The 16,380-nt window shown below is 46.6% G+C and overlaps 1 protein-coding gene across 3 annotated transcripts in view; it reads left to right on the top strand.

The window, feature by feature from the left end:
* Nucleotides 1–5,593: 5,593 nt before the first annotated feature.
* The window catches only part of PIWIL1 (piwi like RNA-mediated gene silencing 1), a 34,468-nt gene continuing 23,681 nt past the window's right edge, over nt 5,594–16,380 (top strand). For 2 of the 3 annotated variants that reach the window (XM_027577542.2, XM_027577541.2), the window contains exons 1-9: nt 5,594–5,703; nt 8,622–8,707; nt 9,196–9,307; nt 13,160–13,285; nt 13,791–14,005; nt 14,356–14,477; nt 14,617–14,697; nt 15,334–15,531; nt 15,961–16,072. In XM_027577542.2, coding sequence (XP_027433343.1) covers nt 8,630–8,707; nt 9,196–9,307; nt 13,160–13,285; nt 13,791–14,005; nt 14,356–14,477; nt 14,617–14,697; nt 15,334–15,531; nt 15,961–16,072 — 1,044 coding nt within the window. In that variant the 5' untranslated portion in view covers nt 5,594–5,703; nt 8,622–8,629. The remainder of the gene's footprint in view (nt 5,704–8,621; nt 8,708–9,195; nt 9,308–13,159; nt 13,286–13,790; nt 14,006–14,355; nt 14,478–14,616; nt 14,698–15,333; nt 15,532–15,960; nt 16,073–16,380) is intronic. The other variant, XM_027577543.2, reaches the window with a different exon arrangement.

Here is a 16,380-nt window from a genome sequence, read left to right as displayed (position 1 = left end):
AGTTTAGACTAATTTACAATGAACCCTGAGTCATTTGGGGGAGGGGGTCAACATCCACCAAAATGCTGAATTATGACAGCAGGGAAGGTTGGAAATGGCTGTGGGTACTCAGGCACCAGGAAATCATGTGCCACTTAATTTGGGAGAAACACAGCTGGTCACTATTGCAACTGCAAAACGAAACAACACAGGAAAACCCAAAAACACCTGCAGCTATTAGCAAAAGAAAAAAAAAGTTCGGAGCACAGGATGCAGGACTTGAAGGGGAAGGAGACACCAGCAGGTCCACAGCAGGAACCCTCACCCTCGTCTGACAGTGGGGAGGCACGTGCTAGTAGAAAGGGCCGTGGGCTCACAACACGCCGGCTTTACGTAAAGCTGAACACGGGCAGCTCTACTCATTTATTCAGCAGCGTTTCCCGAGTCGCACGCCCAGCTGCGGGAGACGGGGTCCCGTCCTCAGGGAGCTTCCTGAACACCAAGGAACCGGTGGGGAAGGGCTCACTTCCAAAGAGCGTGCACGGGCGCTCCTAGGACACACACAGGACATGAGGCACAGGCCCAGAGAGGAGGGCCCGCCAAGAGAGGAAAACCTCGGAAGGAAAACTTCCTGGAGGGGCGCCGTCTGAGCCAAGCTGTGGGAGTGCCCTGGACACAGGGCTGGACCGGCCGCAGAGGGCAGGCTGGGCTTGTGGCCGAAGGCGGACTGCAGCCAAGGTCCAGCATGTGCCGTCACAGTAAGTGTTTGGAGCATGTGCACCCAAGACATTTATGCTTATTTATAATATACCGTGATATATATTTATAAGATACTGTGCCCCGTTATGCACATGATAAAGAGGCTCCAAAATAAAGATCTCAAGTAAAAATTTCATATTCGAAATGAAATTTTATAAAATTTATTATAAAATTATTTTTATTTTATTTAATAAAATTATTTTATTTTATAAAATTATTTCATATATTTTATTATTTATAGATTTTTAAAAATATTTATTTATTTATTTGACAGAGAGAGACACAGCGAGAGAGGGAACACCAGCAGGGCGAGTGGGAGAGGGAGAAGCAGGCTTCCCGCGGAGCAGGGAGCCCGACGCGGGGCTCGATCCCAGGACCCTGGGACCATGACCTGAGCTGAAGGCAGACGCTTAACAACTGAGCCACCCAGGCGCCCCTATAGATTCTTTTATTTTTTAATTCCTTATATATTTTTATGATCCATGTTAATTATATTTATATATCATTATATATTCCTATATTTATTATAAATTAAAAGTTATTTTATCAAATTTCATCTTTAAAATGAAAACTTGAAAGACAAAATTCTTATTTGAGAAAGGATCTTCCTTACTGCGGAAGGGATTCAGCATGTAGGACCGCACAAAGCTTATACCATAAGCGTAAGTATCCGTTTTAACACTGTCTTGCTGTTCGGTTCTGTTTGCATCTTTCGTTGTTTTTCCACCATGGTTCCGCTGCAGGAATCTGTTCCAGAAGCTTCTCCATTTTGAAACGGTTGCTTCAGAGGGAGTTGGATTCCATAATCCGAGCCACTGCCTGCAGACCATGCGCAAACCTCAAGAGGTCCCAGTGCTCTGACGACAGGCAGGACACGGGACGGCGGTTGAGCCCTGCCCTCGGACACCTCACTGACAGACCCAGGAGCCACGGGAGGGCACCAGTGACACCTAAACCTCAAATATCACTGAAGCTTAATTTCTTCTCTTCCTTTTAGAAAAAGCTCGCTACAAGTAGAAGCTCTTCCCAAACTTCCCACCGCTGTCTTGTACCTTCTGCTTACGAGACTACTGGCAAAGCAACTGAGGACAGGGGAAGCCCTACTAGAACACACCGGAATGGGGCTCAGGAGCTACGCACAGACGTCAGGGCTGTTGCGCTAAAGAGGCCATCTCAGGTCGTGGCAAGAAGTGGGCCACCCCAAGACTGAGTGGGTGCTAAGCTCAGCCCCTTGCTCAGTGGGTAAACTCCAGGGATCTCACACTACCTGGTGAATCAGAACCAACCAGCAGGCTGCTTAGACACAGGTTTCTGGCCTTCCCTCCGAGGTCCCGAGTCAACAACAGTCCTGGGGTGGGACCCAAGAATTGCCTGTCGATTCTAGGCGACATGGATGCTGCTGGACCGGGGACCACACTTTGAAACTGCTGTCATGGACATTTAGGATATGGGCAGAAAAAGGCACACCTATGAATCGTACGCAGGAGGACAAGCCAGAGCCAGAGGACAAACACCCTGGTCATGGAAGGCAGGATGCGCTCTTGTTGGGGTAAAAGGAGCAAGCATCATTCTCAATGGTACAGAGAAGACAGGTGGGTCAAAAGGTGTCCACTGGATTTGGACATGAGGACGTGATGTGGCCACAAATGCAGTGGCCACGGGCTGACCATGAGTCCACAGGTGTCCAGGATCCCTGCCTCCCTTTAAAGACATTAGACCCATCCTTCAACAGGTAAATGGATAAACAGATGCAGTCTATCCACACAGGGGCATATTATTCAGCCATAAAAAGGAATGAAGGACTGATCCATGCTGCAGCGTTCAAGGACCAACCTTGAAAACATGATACTCAGTGAAAGAAGCCAGAAAGCCACAAAGGACCACATATTGTATGAGTGTGTTCATGTGGCATGAATAAAGTAGATAAATCCATAGAGACGGGAAGAAGATTTGCAGTGTCCTGGGGCTGGCAGGGAGGAGGGAGCCGGGAATGACAGCTTAATAGGAGTGGGGGTTGGGCTGATGGAAATGTTCTGGAACTAGAGAGAAGTGGTGTTTGCACAACACTGTGGATGTACTAAGTACCACTCAACTGTTCACTGTAAAATGGTTCATTTTATGTTACATGAACTCCCCTCAAGGAATCAAAGCAAACAGCAATGATAAAATAACATGAGAGCCAGCAAATCTGAGCCCTCATTCCCTCTTGGTAAGGTCTGGCTAGGACCCGGAAGTCTCTGACCAGTTCAGGTATGGTGTTTACGGGCCTGTTGCCACAGGCCCTGCCTCTCCCCTAGTTCCGTGACTGGCCTCGCTGTGACACACATTCCCCCTGGGGGCCCCGGGGCTTGGCATCGTCAGGAGGACAGAGAGTGTGTCTTATTCACAGCACCTAGCAGGGTGTATTCAACAGCTTGGATATTCAGCGTTTATTGTCATTCAACTTCTAGAACCTGGTCTGCCCCTCCAATGTCGTCACCTGACGCTCCTCTGTGTACCAAACCTGTGCTCCACCTGTACCAGCCCCAGGACACTGCAAATCTCTGATGAATAACTGTCGTCCTATTTTACGATGTTTACAATAGTTTTAATTGTGTCAGGTTTGCCCAACGACGAAACAAATTCCTATTGAAGGCATCTAGCTCCCTCGTATCAAGGTGGACCCGGGAGCAGCTTTACGTAAAGCCGGCGTACCAAACCGCCGGCCGTTTCCTGAACACCCCCGCCTGCTTGGACCACAGGGTTCCCTGCAAATCCCGTTCACCCTTTCAGACTGCAGCAGCATTCTGCCAAGTGACCTCCCTCCCAGCACCCAGGTCCCCTATCGTGCTCTGCTCCCTCTCGGTGGTGGATGCCCACCTCCGCCCCCCCCCACCACTCTTGACCAAGCTCCTGGAAGGAGAATCGACATCCATGCACTTTTCAGTTTCCAGCACTAGGCGCATAGTTGTACCCAGTAACTGGCACCACTATGTCATGCTGTCGATATAGAAACTTTAAAACAAAAGTTTCCCCAATTTGTCTCTGCAGCTTTTCTTTTGAAATTTTTGGTGAGCTTTATGAGGTGTACTATTTGCACCATCAGAAGAACGAGGGGTTTGCCTCCGTCTTGCTGTATCACAACTTCCTATGTCTTTAGAAACCACCCATTTCAGACAATGCACCCACCCAGATGCTCCAGGGATGGTGTGCCTTTAGCGGTTCCAAGGAGTTTAGGCACACGGAGAAGAGAAACAGGCAAACGGGTTACCTCTTCCCTGTAAGGTGCATTCCTGGTATTTCTCTCCCCTGCACCCAGTTGAAGCTGAAGACTTATTTCTTGTTTTGTTGCTCCATCTGCTGGCAAGATCACAGAACATCTTTCTCACCAACATCTTAAATCCGTCCTAGAAAAGCAAAGGTTTGTATTGTTATCGTTCCAAATGGTGCATTTTTTTAAAAAGTGAAGCCATCCCCACTCCCCAAAAAACCTAATTGGGTGTCTCCCCTTTCACATAAATCCTTTCTTTAAGTGTGTCTGATGTCAAGATCACAGATCTTGTCAAATTTCTCAAAATTCTCTAGGCATAAAAAGCACCTGGTGACTCTTCTTAAAATTCTTTGCTCTTATCCCAAACCTCTTGAATCAGGATTACCTGGGAATGTGTTTTTCAGAAGATCCCCCTTCTGGGATTTTACAATCAAGTGAGTGCGGTAAACCCTGAAACCCAGCCTGTTCCCTTCGACCCCCAGAGGAGACCACAGACTTGGGGAGATGGCTTGGGAAACCTTGCGCCCCGTCCAACCCCAAGCCCCCTGAATACACGCTTCAGTATTAATAAAATATGATGTCTCGTTTTAAATGCGGCTTTAAGACAACCCCCTCTATATAACTGTATCGCCACTAACCCCCTACACTCCGTCCTTAAGAAACTATTGAATTATCACTGGACGTAACTAGCTACATAAGGAGCCCCATTTCCCAGCCTGATGAATAACTGTCGTCCTATTTTACGATGTTTACAATAGTTTTAATTGTGTCGGGTTTGCCCAACGACGAAACAAATTCCTATTGAAGGCATCTAGTTCCCTCGTATCAAGGTGGACCCGGGAGCAGCTGGGGCAGCATCACCAGCAAATTGTCAAGAGACGGTGATTAGCCGACCGGCCAACTGAACCTGCCGAATCAGAATCCCTAGGGGAGGGGGCGGAGCCGTCCCTGCTTTAACCAGCCCCCCAGGTGATGATGCAGGTAAGGCTGACGGCCGCTGCCCTGCACGTCCACGCGCATGCACTCCGCACGCCAGAGGGCACGTGCACACTTAAACGGGCAAGTGCACAGCCCCCCGCCACTCCGGCTCTGGAATGCACTTTATTTACTTGGGGGCAAAATTCCAATCTCATTTCTCTGTTTGATGAGCTAAATAGCTTTTAATTCGAAGGGGCCACCCAAGGTTCAGTCCGCTGTTCTGCACCTGGTCCCACTCTCACGACTGACGCAGGCCCTACACCTTGCACGGCGCGGCTCCCGAGCTGGGAACCAGGCCAGCGCCTGCCTCACGACACTGCGCGAGGCCTGGGCGGGGCGTGGGCGGGGCTCACCTGGCCCCGCCCCGCCCCCCGCCCCGCCCCCAAACCGCCATGTGCCTGCCAGCCAATCAGGGCGCAGCGCGCGCACGTCCTCGCCGCGCCGTTAGCCGGGGCCACGTGCGCACGCGTTCTCCGCCAGGCGCAGGTGTCCTTCCGCCTAGGAAAGGAACGCCATGCTCCTTCCGCCGGCGCCCGCGACCGCCCACGAGCGGGAGGGAGCCGCGGCCGACGGTGAGTGACGGCGAGCGGCGCGAAGTCCCGGCGCGGAGGGATCCTGCGTGCGTAACGGCGGGCGGCGCGGCGGCCGTTAGGTGGCGGCGGCGGCGGGGTGCTCGGGGCTTCGGGGTTGCGGCGGCCGGGTGCGTGGGCTTCCCTGCGGCTGCCGCTGTGGGCCTGGTGAGGCGGGGCGCCTGGGGGACCGGCGTGCGCAGGCTTGGGGGCCGCGTGCCGTTGGAGGGGCGTCGCGGGCTGTGAGGGAGCAGCCCTGCGGTGGGGGGCGCCGCCGGGGTCGGGGGGGCCCCTCCAAGGTCGGGGGGCCCCTCCAAGGTCGGGGGGCCCCTCCAAGGTCGGGGGGCGCTCTGGGACGTTGCTGGGGTTACTGTCAGTCGGGGGGCAGTCCTGGATGCTGCTCGGGGTTGGGGGCCTTAGTTCGAGGGGCACTGTCTTGGTCGAAGGGGTCACTCCTGGGCAGAACAAGGGTTGGGGGCCTTACCCGGTTTGGGGAGCACTGGGTTGGGGTGAGGCCATTCCTGGACCCTGCGAAGGGTCGGGGCACTCGTGGGCACTGCCTGGGTTGGGGTGGCACGGCATGGGTCAGAGGGCATTCCCCGACACTGCCCAGGGTCAGGAGAGGGGCACTGTCCAGGTGGGGGGGCTGTGAGCCTGCCTGGTTGCCCTGTGGCCTCCGGGCTGCGGGGGCAGGTGCTGGGGCGGCATGGCTCCCTGGGTGGACAGCAGTGTGATCGGGTGTCGTCTGTAGCTAGGATGATGGTGAGCACCACCGCTGAGTCTCACTTAAGGTGACCGTGTAATTTGTCGTCCATCTGGGGACATCCCGAGGTTGGAAGGACGCAGCTGGGAACCACAGCCATACTGGACAGCCCTCCACTCAGGGCCTGCATACCCCTCCTGTGTGTGGTTACCTGGGTGTCTTGGGTGATGGGAGAATCACCTGGAGGCCTGCTGAGATGAACTGTGGACTCTCTAGGTCGGGAGTGGGGCCCCCCTCTGTCTGATTGGTGTTTCCAACAAGTTCCAGGTGTTACTAGAGAGAAGTCATGTTTTGAGAACTGCACTGTAAAGATACTGGAGGTGGCAGTTCGGCTTATTCCTGCTTTAGAAAACAGCCCAAGCTTACCATTCCTGCGAAGCTGCCCAGTGCCGGGCTGGGTGACAGGACCAAACTCCGACTAGCAGCCTAGTGTGCAGGTGTGCAGGAGGAGGAAGGGGATCGCCGTGCAGTGGGGGAGCTGCTGTAATGCAGGTGAAAGAGAGGGGGCCCGTTAGCAAAGGCAGTCCCATGGTGCGAGGTGAGTCTTGAACTTCTGTGGCCCATGTGCGGAAGAAAAGTCTCACTCTGCGCACCATCGGTAAGAGACCCGAGCATGTACGCCAGCAGGTCCCGTGTGCAGGCTAGGTGTGTGTGGCTGTCGTCCTAATACGGCGGTATAAATGCACACAACTTTAAAATGGCATTAAAAATTAGTTCTAATATGCTGGCACTTTAGCAGATCGTATTCTGTAACCCACTCTGGAAATTGCTGAGTCAGAGTCAGATTGTGAAGGGTTTTATGATTTGGTGAGTCCACACGTTTCCTTCTAATGCTGTAGAACATAACAGGAAGTGAACGAGGTCTTTCACTATTGGAGAATGTCATTAGATTTGTCTCTAGGAAGGTCCTCATTGAACAAAGAATTTTAGAAGCTGTGAAAACTGAAAAAAGATGAAAACCTGACTTAAAGTGGGGTGATCTTAAATGTAAATGATGTCGCAGGCTGCCTCAGTATTTAGAACCTTCAGTGGTCTCTCATCGCATTGAAGGTGGAATCCGAGCTCCCTCCTGTTGGCTGCAAGGCCCTGAGCATTCCGATGCACCAGCTCTCCTTCCTTAGTACGCTGCAGCCACGCAGGGCATCTTTCAGCTCCACAGGCGAGCCACACTCTCCACCCTTCACTCTTTTCTGGAAGCCTGGTACCATGCGCCTGCCGCTTCCTGATCTCTTGCATCTCTGTTTAAGTGGTGGCTTCACAGGAGGCCGACTTCAGTAGGTAGATTAGTTCCTGCTTGCTTTTCTGTAAGAACATTCTGCTTATTTCCATCATTAAACTTTTAAAAACTTGTAGTTACAATTCTATCGCCTTTCCCACTAGGGCTAAGATGTGTTGAATGCTCACTGTGCACCAAGCACTTTATAAGCCCTTCATGTGTGTTCTTACTTGAACCACATGCTGGACCTGTGTGGTAGGTTATTAAAACTCCGTTTCACAAAGACGTGAATCTCCAGTTATGTCCCTGCTGTGAAGGAGTCAGGTTCGGGCAGACTAGCTCTGAGGTCTCCACCCTGCGTGACCTGATGATAAGGCTTTCTGCTCTGTGGTGGGCATGGCGGGGTGCATCCACTTTATGCATGGTGATATCTCTGATCCTAACGTGGGCCCTGGCTTCCAGCCACTTACACTGTGGGGTTGAGATGGAGAGCGCTGTTGGGTCCGGAGGAGTATGAGCAACAGAGGAGGCTTTGGGAGAGCAAGGACTCTGTCCTTTTTCTTTAGAGGCACAGCGGATGGTCGTGCTGCTCACCAAGAATGAAATTGTGGGACATAAATGATGTGCTGTAGAAGATAGAGGTTTGGGTGTGTGTAAGCTGCACGTGGCGCTGTGGGAGCACTCAGGAAGATGCGGTGGGCACGTGGAAGAGTTAGGGAAATGGGCCTGACCTCAGACTAGCAACACGGGCCCAGTTTCATAGGTACATACCCACATGTGAAAGAGCTAGTCACCGGCCCTCCGACGTCTCTTAACAGTTTCCCCAAAGTCTGGTTGAGATAGTAATTCGACAAAAAATGAAAGTCTGTATTAAAACAAGTCTTGCACTTTAGCCCTGCCACCCAGCACACTGCCCAGTCCACAGTGAGGACTTGTGTTTGTTGAAGGTAGGGACATTGCCTTCAACTCTTGGCAGAGGTTAGAAAAATAGGTGCTGATTCAGGAGCTTACTGTGGAATCTTCAGTACATCTTAAGGGAACATTGTAGAAACCATCAAACGTAGTTGTGTATGTTGAGTGTTGTCTTTACAATTGTTTCCCCTCGAGGAAAAAAAATGACTGGGCGAGCCAGAGCAAGAGCCAGAGGACGGGCCCGTGGGCAGGAGACGGTGCAGCATGTGGGGGCCAGTGCGGTAAGTGCTCTACCTTTCACCTACACAACGTGCACTCGAAAAACAAAAACCTGCTACATTTTTATCAGCTTAGGCTGTTGAAGATAAGTTTAAAAAAACTGTCCTGTGAAGGACATAGGAGCTGAACAAGGATGATCATGTTTTATTTCCTGAGCATCCGAAGAGCTGGTTCTTTAGTTAGTGACTCTTCTTTTTTTTTTTTAATTTTACATTCAATTAACATATAGCGTAGAATTAGTTTCAGAGGTAGAGTTCAGTGATTGATCAGTTGTGTGTCACACCCAGTGCTCATCACATCACATGCCCTCCTTCATGCCCATCCCCCAGTTAGTGACCCTTCTTGAAGAAACTTCTTTATGGGAATACGATCCTCGGTTACCAACATAGGTCAGTTCTGTTTGAACGTCTTAGACTTGTTGAAGACTGTTTCCTCTGACCTGTGACCTTTTGACATGAAAAGCATGCTGTTTGTTTGCATGTCGCCGTAGAGTCAGCAGCCTGGCTATGTCCAGCCCAGGCCTCAGCAGCCGGCAGCAGAAGGGGAATTAGTTGGCCGTGGACGACAGAGAGGAGCAGTAGGAGCAACAGCCAAGTCCCAAGGTGAAGGGGGAGTAAAAAGACGTCATGTGCGAGTGCAGTAGTAGATGGGAGACGGTAGCCAGTGTCGAGAGTCGTCATAAGGGGTCCTGGCAGTCCTTCAGGAAGAACAGGCCCCCTCTCGGGTGCGCCGCCTGTACTTAAGGAAAGTGCCACAGGATTTCATTTCTCCTTGGAAATGAAAAAGCACATCCTTGCCAGGGCCCTGTATTCGCTCTTACAGAGCGATTAAGTTCTAAACTAAGCATACATGTGCTTATTCATTAGTCATCTGAGAACATTGTTTTGGTATCTTTAGTGATTTCATCAGAAGCTGGACTGTCTTTAACATTTGTAACTTTGGTTTCCTGTGTGTTGTACTCATTTGCCCTGTTTCTTGGGTGCAAAAACCGAGGCCAAAATTAGGACCGCTGGTGAGGTCAGAACACTAGTTCTGATTCCAAAACTTGTGTTTTTTCCGTACTTTGCTTTAAACACGAAATATCTGGATGCTTGATGTAAGATTTTTCTACAGTTACGTTTGGTTTTGATACAGGAAACACCCCTATGCAAGCAGGGAATTAATGTAGGGACGTGGCTTTCCAGCTGGGATGGGCGTGGGAAACTAGTGTGGAGGCGACCAGATAGCGAGGAGACAGAGCTGCTTTACCTCTTGCGCTACATTCCCACCTCCTCAAGTATTTCCTCACAGCCGGTGACGTCCGTGAACAGTAGAGGATGAATCTAAGATCTTAGGGCGCAGTAAGCTGTGCTGTGACCACTGCTGGGCACCCTGGGCACTTCCTGAAATGACAGCGGGCCAGTCTGCACACAGAGTGCTCTTGGGAAACCCACTCACCATGTCCAGCAGCCGCGGGGAGAATGGACAAGGGAGATGAAGGCTGTTGCTGTTTGTTCTGACCATTTTATTTTTTGCCATTTTACAAACGCTGACGGTTGGAAAACTGATGCTGCTCCCTGTGGGCTTGTAGAGGTGTACCAGCTTTTGGATGGCATCTTGTCCCATGTAGCAGCCGCGATGGTGCCATTCACTAGCAGGTCCCCTCGTGGGAATGCAGCTGTCAGACTGTGGGAGGGTGCTGTTCTGCTCTGTGCCCCACCCTGCAAACACCTGAGCAGTAAGAATCACAACTGCTGTCCTGTATCCGTAGAGCACCCCGCACCACCTGCACCCCATCATACCGAACCAAGTGGTAAAACAGCATTATCTTTGTACCTTTAATGAATGCACGTGATTGTATATGTTTTTGTATAGACAATTTTGTGGAAAAACAGTTACTAGTGCTGCTTTGAAGAGTCAATTAGAGGACTAGAGGGTCTTTCGTTTATGTATCCAATTATTTGTTACTTTTTTTTTTTGAAACAAGATGTGTTATTTTTCAAGATGTCTGATGAGAATTCAATCATGGGCATTCGTCTCTTTAAATGTATAGGATTTTAGGCAGTTTCTCTTAACACCTGGGTTTCTGTGAAACTCAACTCCCATCTTTAAAAAGCTAGCATCTAACTTTATACGTAACAGTCACTATAAGGAATAAATAATGCTTGGAATAACAAATGCAAGGCCTTATTTCACAACTTTTCACTGCTGTTGTAAGGATTATATCTTGAGAAGTATTTGTCATAAATGTTCAAGTATCTATTAAGTTTTAGAAATTGACAAGTTTGATTTATTGTAAATGAGACCTTGCTTAGGACCGTGATTTTCATTCTTTAAGTGGGGCATGGATACGTGGAGGGCTTGTAAACAGCAGTAGCAACATCTGATTCGTGTTTTTAATCACTTCAGCAGCTACATGGGAAGGGAAATTCTAGGCACACCTGGGAGATACTGCAGGTTGGTTCCAAACCACTGCAATAAAGCAAATATCAGAAAGCGAGTCAAATGAATTGTTTAGTTTCCCAGGGTATATAAAGGTTGACACCATACCATAGTCTATTAAGTGTGCAGTAACGTTATGTCTAAACGATGTACGTACTGCTAAGAAATGCTAACCGTTACTTGAGTTTTCAGCAAGTTGTAATTACTGATCACAGATAACTATAACAAATATAATAATGAGAAAGTTTGAAATGGTGTGAGAATTACCAAAATGTGACACAAATGAAATAAGCAAATGTTGGAAAAATGGCACTAGTAGACTTGTTTACCACAGGGTTGCCACAGATCTTCAGTTGTAAAAACTGCAGTGTCTGTGAAGCACAGTAAAGTGAAGTATCCTTATAATTAGCAAGTTTTCCAATTTTATTCATTCTGAAACCTGTCCTCTTTACAGATTGACATGCAGACTTTGGCTAAACATGAAAGTTGTGCTGTATGTAGAGAGGGAAACAGACTTCATCAGTGTTTATATTCAGAAACTTAGGTTTTTATATCCAGAACTGAATTTTAAGATAAATCCAAATTTTTCAGGAAAAAAGCCTCTTTGACCTGTTATTGTTACCAGCTTGGATTCAGTATGCCTGACTTGTGTTGTTAGTATAGTTAATCACCCAAGGCCAAGGCTACTTTAAATTGAAAGTCTCTGGGATAAAAAATTCAAGGGAAACAGAACAGTTCTATATTTAAAGGACTTTTAAGTAGAGCCTCTGAATATCCAGAGGTACGAGAACCAACGTAGTTAGCAACACCTTTAAAGGGCTTTATAAATTAGATTTTCATGTAAAACTTGCATGCCCGTGAAGTTCAGTTTTTCAGGTAAGGAAGGTGAAGCTCATGTTAGAATAACTTGCTTCCAGAATATATCAGGAACCAATATTTTGTTCAAGCCACTGTTTCTCTCTAACGAAGAAGTCCAGAAGTTGGCAATTCGGGGCCAGTCCTGGCATTTGTGGTTAGAAGAAAACTGGGCTTTTCAGTCGTTTTGTTTTTTTGTCCCGACTTCTGTCATTAAGACTTAGGTTTGGTGATCACATCCAGATTCCAGGCAAGATTGAGGGGGCAAGGGGTCCAGAGGTTATAAACACTGGCTACTGACTCCCTCTCAAGGCACTTTCCCAGAGGGTGATCCAGTAACTTCTGGTAAATCTCTCAGGCCGTCCTTACCTGCAGGGAAGGTGGAATTCTAGTCCATTGGGTACATGACTCTAAAAACTAATTTTTAAAAAGAAGACTGAGAGATTGGGAAGTCCACTAAAGTCTCTGGTACTTGAGGTGTGGTCCCTGTTAACTGAAAGCTACAATTGTAACACAGACGACAAAGCCCACATTCATTCTTTGGCCACATCGTACTGTTGATAGGAGAGACTTCATATGTTGTACAAATTGAAGGATTTAATAATTTTGGAAATTATAACCAGCTTTTGAAACCACATGAACTGCTAGCTAACCTATCCCACTAGGCCATGGTGGCCATACACATGGGGTACGCACAGGACGATCCCATCTGTTCTTAAGGGAATTAGTGGGGAAATGACACTCTAGACATTTACACATTAAAACCTATGAACCACCAATTGCTACAGCTATAAGTGCATCATAAAACCCTGAAAAATACTGCTATTTAGGGTCTTAGGTTGTTATCAGAACTTACAGTACAGAATAATGATTTCCCAGTCAACAAGCGTGCTCCTGGGTTTTTGAATCACAGGCCCAATTGTCTTAGTTTTTTACAAGGATCTATGTCTTACAGGGGAGCAGCTGAGTTTGGCTGGGGCAATGGCAAGGAGGCTTTATAGAAGTCATAGCTAAGGTACTCTGTTTGGCTAGCAGATACATAAAACGTTCTGATGGAACTCCTGTCTTATCTGTAGCACCTCTGTAGCCTTCAGGTTTCATGTAGTACTTTGGGAATTAATTTCATTATTCTTTATTTCATGTTTCATGTGACATAGGATATCATTTTTTTTTTTAAGAGCGCCAGATATCTGCTGGATTTCAGGAGTTATCGTTAGCAGAGAGAGGAGGTCGTCGTAGAGACTTTCATGATCTTGGTGTCAATACAAGACAGAACCTGGACCATGTTAAAGAATCAAAAACAGGTGGGTTAATTATCAAGAATGCAGTTTCCTGGGATTACTATTCCAGTACACAGGACACTGAATTGAAGCCCTTTATTTTACATACTTACTGGTATGATGCAGCAGTAGGAAGAAAAGGCACGTTTGGTCAGGATCCTACATGGCTTTTCCATTTCCCTCTCTCTCTCGGCTCTGATGAAATAGGTCATCAGTGTCTTCAGCTGCACTGAAGTGTTTTACTAAGTGTTACGTAACTTATTTCTTTTAAAACTTTTTGCCATAGAGAGATTTGGTTGGTTCTAGTTGTAAATTACTTGGTCTAAGGAGGCTTTATTCCTAAACGTGTGCTTATAGCAACTTACCTGGAGAGGATAGTCATCCTCAAAGTCATATCCGAGAACTTCAGTGTCGTATACTATTCTTAGCCTTTTGCTTACAGAACTGTGTCTGCCTTGTCATGGTAGGAAAGATTTCAGGGAAGAATAAACTCGTTATTGTGTTAATGAAACATGACTCGCTTTTACAGGTTCTTCAGGTATTATAGTAAGGCTGAGCACTAACCATTTTCGATTGACGTCCCGTCCCCAGTGGGCCTTGTATCAGTATCACATTGACTATAACCCGCTGATGGAAGCCAGAAGACTCCGCTCAGCTCTTCTTTTTCAACATGAAGATTTAATTGGAAGGTGTCATGCTTTTGATGGAACAATACTATTTTTACCTAAGAGACTACAGCACAAGGTTATTCTAAAATGTTGGGTTGGGGAGAGGGTGATGAAGGATTTCCACTTCAAAGCAGAACTGCCACAATGTAGCAAAGCTTTTAGAGGAACTCCAGGGGTCTTCTGTCTTACAGTGTGTATAATGAACCCAGAGGGGACTTTGGTATTGTTGTTTCATTTCAAACCTACCTGAATAACTTGATGACGATTATAACATGGGCCCGTAAACACTCTTCTCATAGTCATTCTTTTTTTAATTTAAAACTTTTCCATACTTTTCATTGTTGCCTTACTAGCAGGAGTTATGTAATTGGGATTATTAGTTTCTTTTAACAATTGAAAGTTTGGTTTTCCACTGCTCTGGCTCAGGTTACTGAAGTGTTTAGTCAGACCCGAAATGGAGAGCATGTGAGGATAACAATCACCTTAACAAATGAACTCCCACCTACATCACCAACTTGTTTGCAGTTCTATAATATTATCTTCAGGAGGTATGTTAGTGTTTTCTTAACATTTTACTAAGAAAAATTGAAAACCTAGAGAAGAGTTGAAAGACTGGTGTGGTGAGTCCCTGTGCATTAGAGATACTTACCAGTATTTACTCCTCTCTTCTGACCTTTCAATTTCTAGGCTCTTGAAGATCATGAATTTACAGCAAATTGGACGGAATTACTATAACCCAAGTGACCCAATCGATATTCCAAATCATAGGTTTGTATGAAATGGAAGCTTTCTGTTCCTTCAGCATTAATCACAGACTTTGAGCGATGCTCTAATTTGAAATAATCAGATTTATTACTGTGGCTATTAATGGTACCCATCATGTTAAGTAAACATTTAACTTAAAGGAGACATCCTAGAATACTTGGATTTAAAAAAAAAAAAATCACATGCTATTCATCTGTCACTAGGGAAGCGTGAAGAGTTGTCCAACACTGTTTGTATTTGCTCTTGGGGAACAAAATTTATGAGCTAATGAGGATTGTTTCAGAAGTTCCCAAGTGCAGCACACACAGTTTAGGTTTATTATACTAACTACAGATGCTTTCAGTTAGACTGGCAACTTTTTCATGTCTTACCAACATAAAAAATCGTTTAATAAAGTTAGTGTATTCAAAGTGGAACTTAAATTATTATACTATAAAATGATGTTCATTGTTGAGGATGTTAAAAAGAGGGGTCTTTATCTGGACCCATGTAAAACCTAGAAATAACTAAATTTACTCAACCCGAAAACTTCTGTACTTTAGACCTAGTTAATAAAGGAGAATAACACAACTTGATATACACAGCACCTGTTAGCGTCCTTCATAGGGGTCACTTTATAGCGCTCATTCTGTTTGACAGGTTGGTGATCTGGCCTGGCTTCACCACCTCTATTCTTCAATACGAGAACAACATCATGCTTTGCACTGACGTCAGTCATAAAGTCCTTCGCAGTGAAACCGTGTTAGATTTCATGTTCAACTTATATCATCAAACTGAAGAACATAAATTTCAAGAGCAAGTTTCTAAAGAACTAATAGGTTTAATTGTTCTTACCAAGTAAGACTGCTTTTTAAAATACGGAATAATCATTTTGCAAGTCTTAAGATCCTGTAGCTTTCTATTCCATCCTGTTAGAAAGTAGGGTTTACGGTGGTGGAGTGGGAACAGCATGAAAACGGGGAAGGGGTGTTTGTGACCTTTCTCAAGACGCAGGTCGTCGGGGAGAACGCTCCTTTGAAAAGGACAAAGATCTAATGACTTCTGTCCTTTTTTTTGTTTTATTTTCTAGTAGTTCTTTGTTCCCCCCCCCCACCCATCGAGCATGGTCTTTAAGAAGTCTTCCCTTTCTTTTCCCGTGACGTCATGCGTTACTAAGGGATCTGGAAGTTTATTTTGTAGAGACTACGTACTATCTCCCTCTGGTCTCTCCTCAGTACCCTTTCTACCATTCTAATCAAATCCTAAGAAGTCTCAACCGTTCCACAGATATAACAATAAGACCTACAGAGTAGATGACATTGACTGGGACCAGAATCCAAAGAGTACCTTTAAGAAAGCCGATGGTTCTGAAGTCAGTTTCTTAGAGTACTACAGGAAGGTAAGAATGTCATGTTGACTTTATCTTTTTCGTGTGAAGTACTTAGGCCTTAGGAAGAATGTGAACTATTTTCAGTAGGGTTTTCTTGTACACAAGGAACAGCTTGCTTTGAAAACTGTATATAAATGCGTTTATTAAGGCAATCGTAGCATAGTTTAGCTCATTATCACACGAGAAGGGCTTGGTCCTGTTTCCTTTTTCCCAGTACAGTGAAAGCTTGTATTTGATTTTAAGCTTGTGGAGGACAAACACGGTAATTGGTAATGAACAATACAAATTTACTGTACTGAGCCATATTCTGCAATGAA

This window comes from Zalophus californianus, chromosome 14, assembly GCF_009762305.2.
Source record: "Zalophus californianus isolate mZalCal1 chromosome 14, mZalCal1.pri.v2, whole genome shotgun sequence".
In the NCBI taxonomy this organism is placed as follows: Eukaryota; Metazoa; Chordata; class Mammalia; order Carnivora; family Otariidae; genus Zalophus; species Zalophus californianus.
Note: the sequence above shows the minus strand (reverse complement) of the source record. Positions and strands in the feature narration are given on the sequence as shown.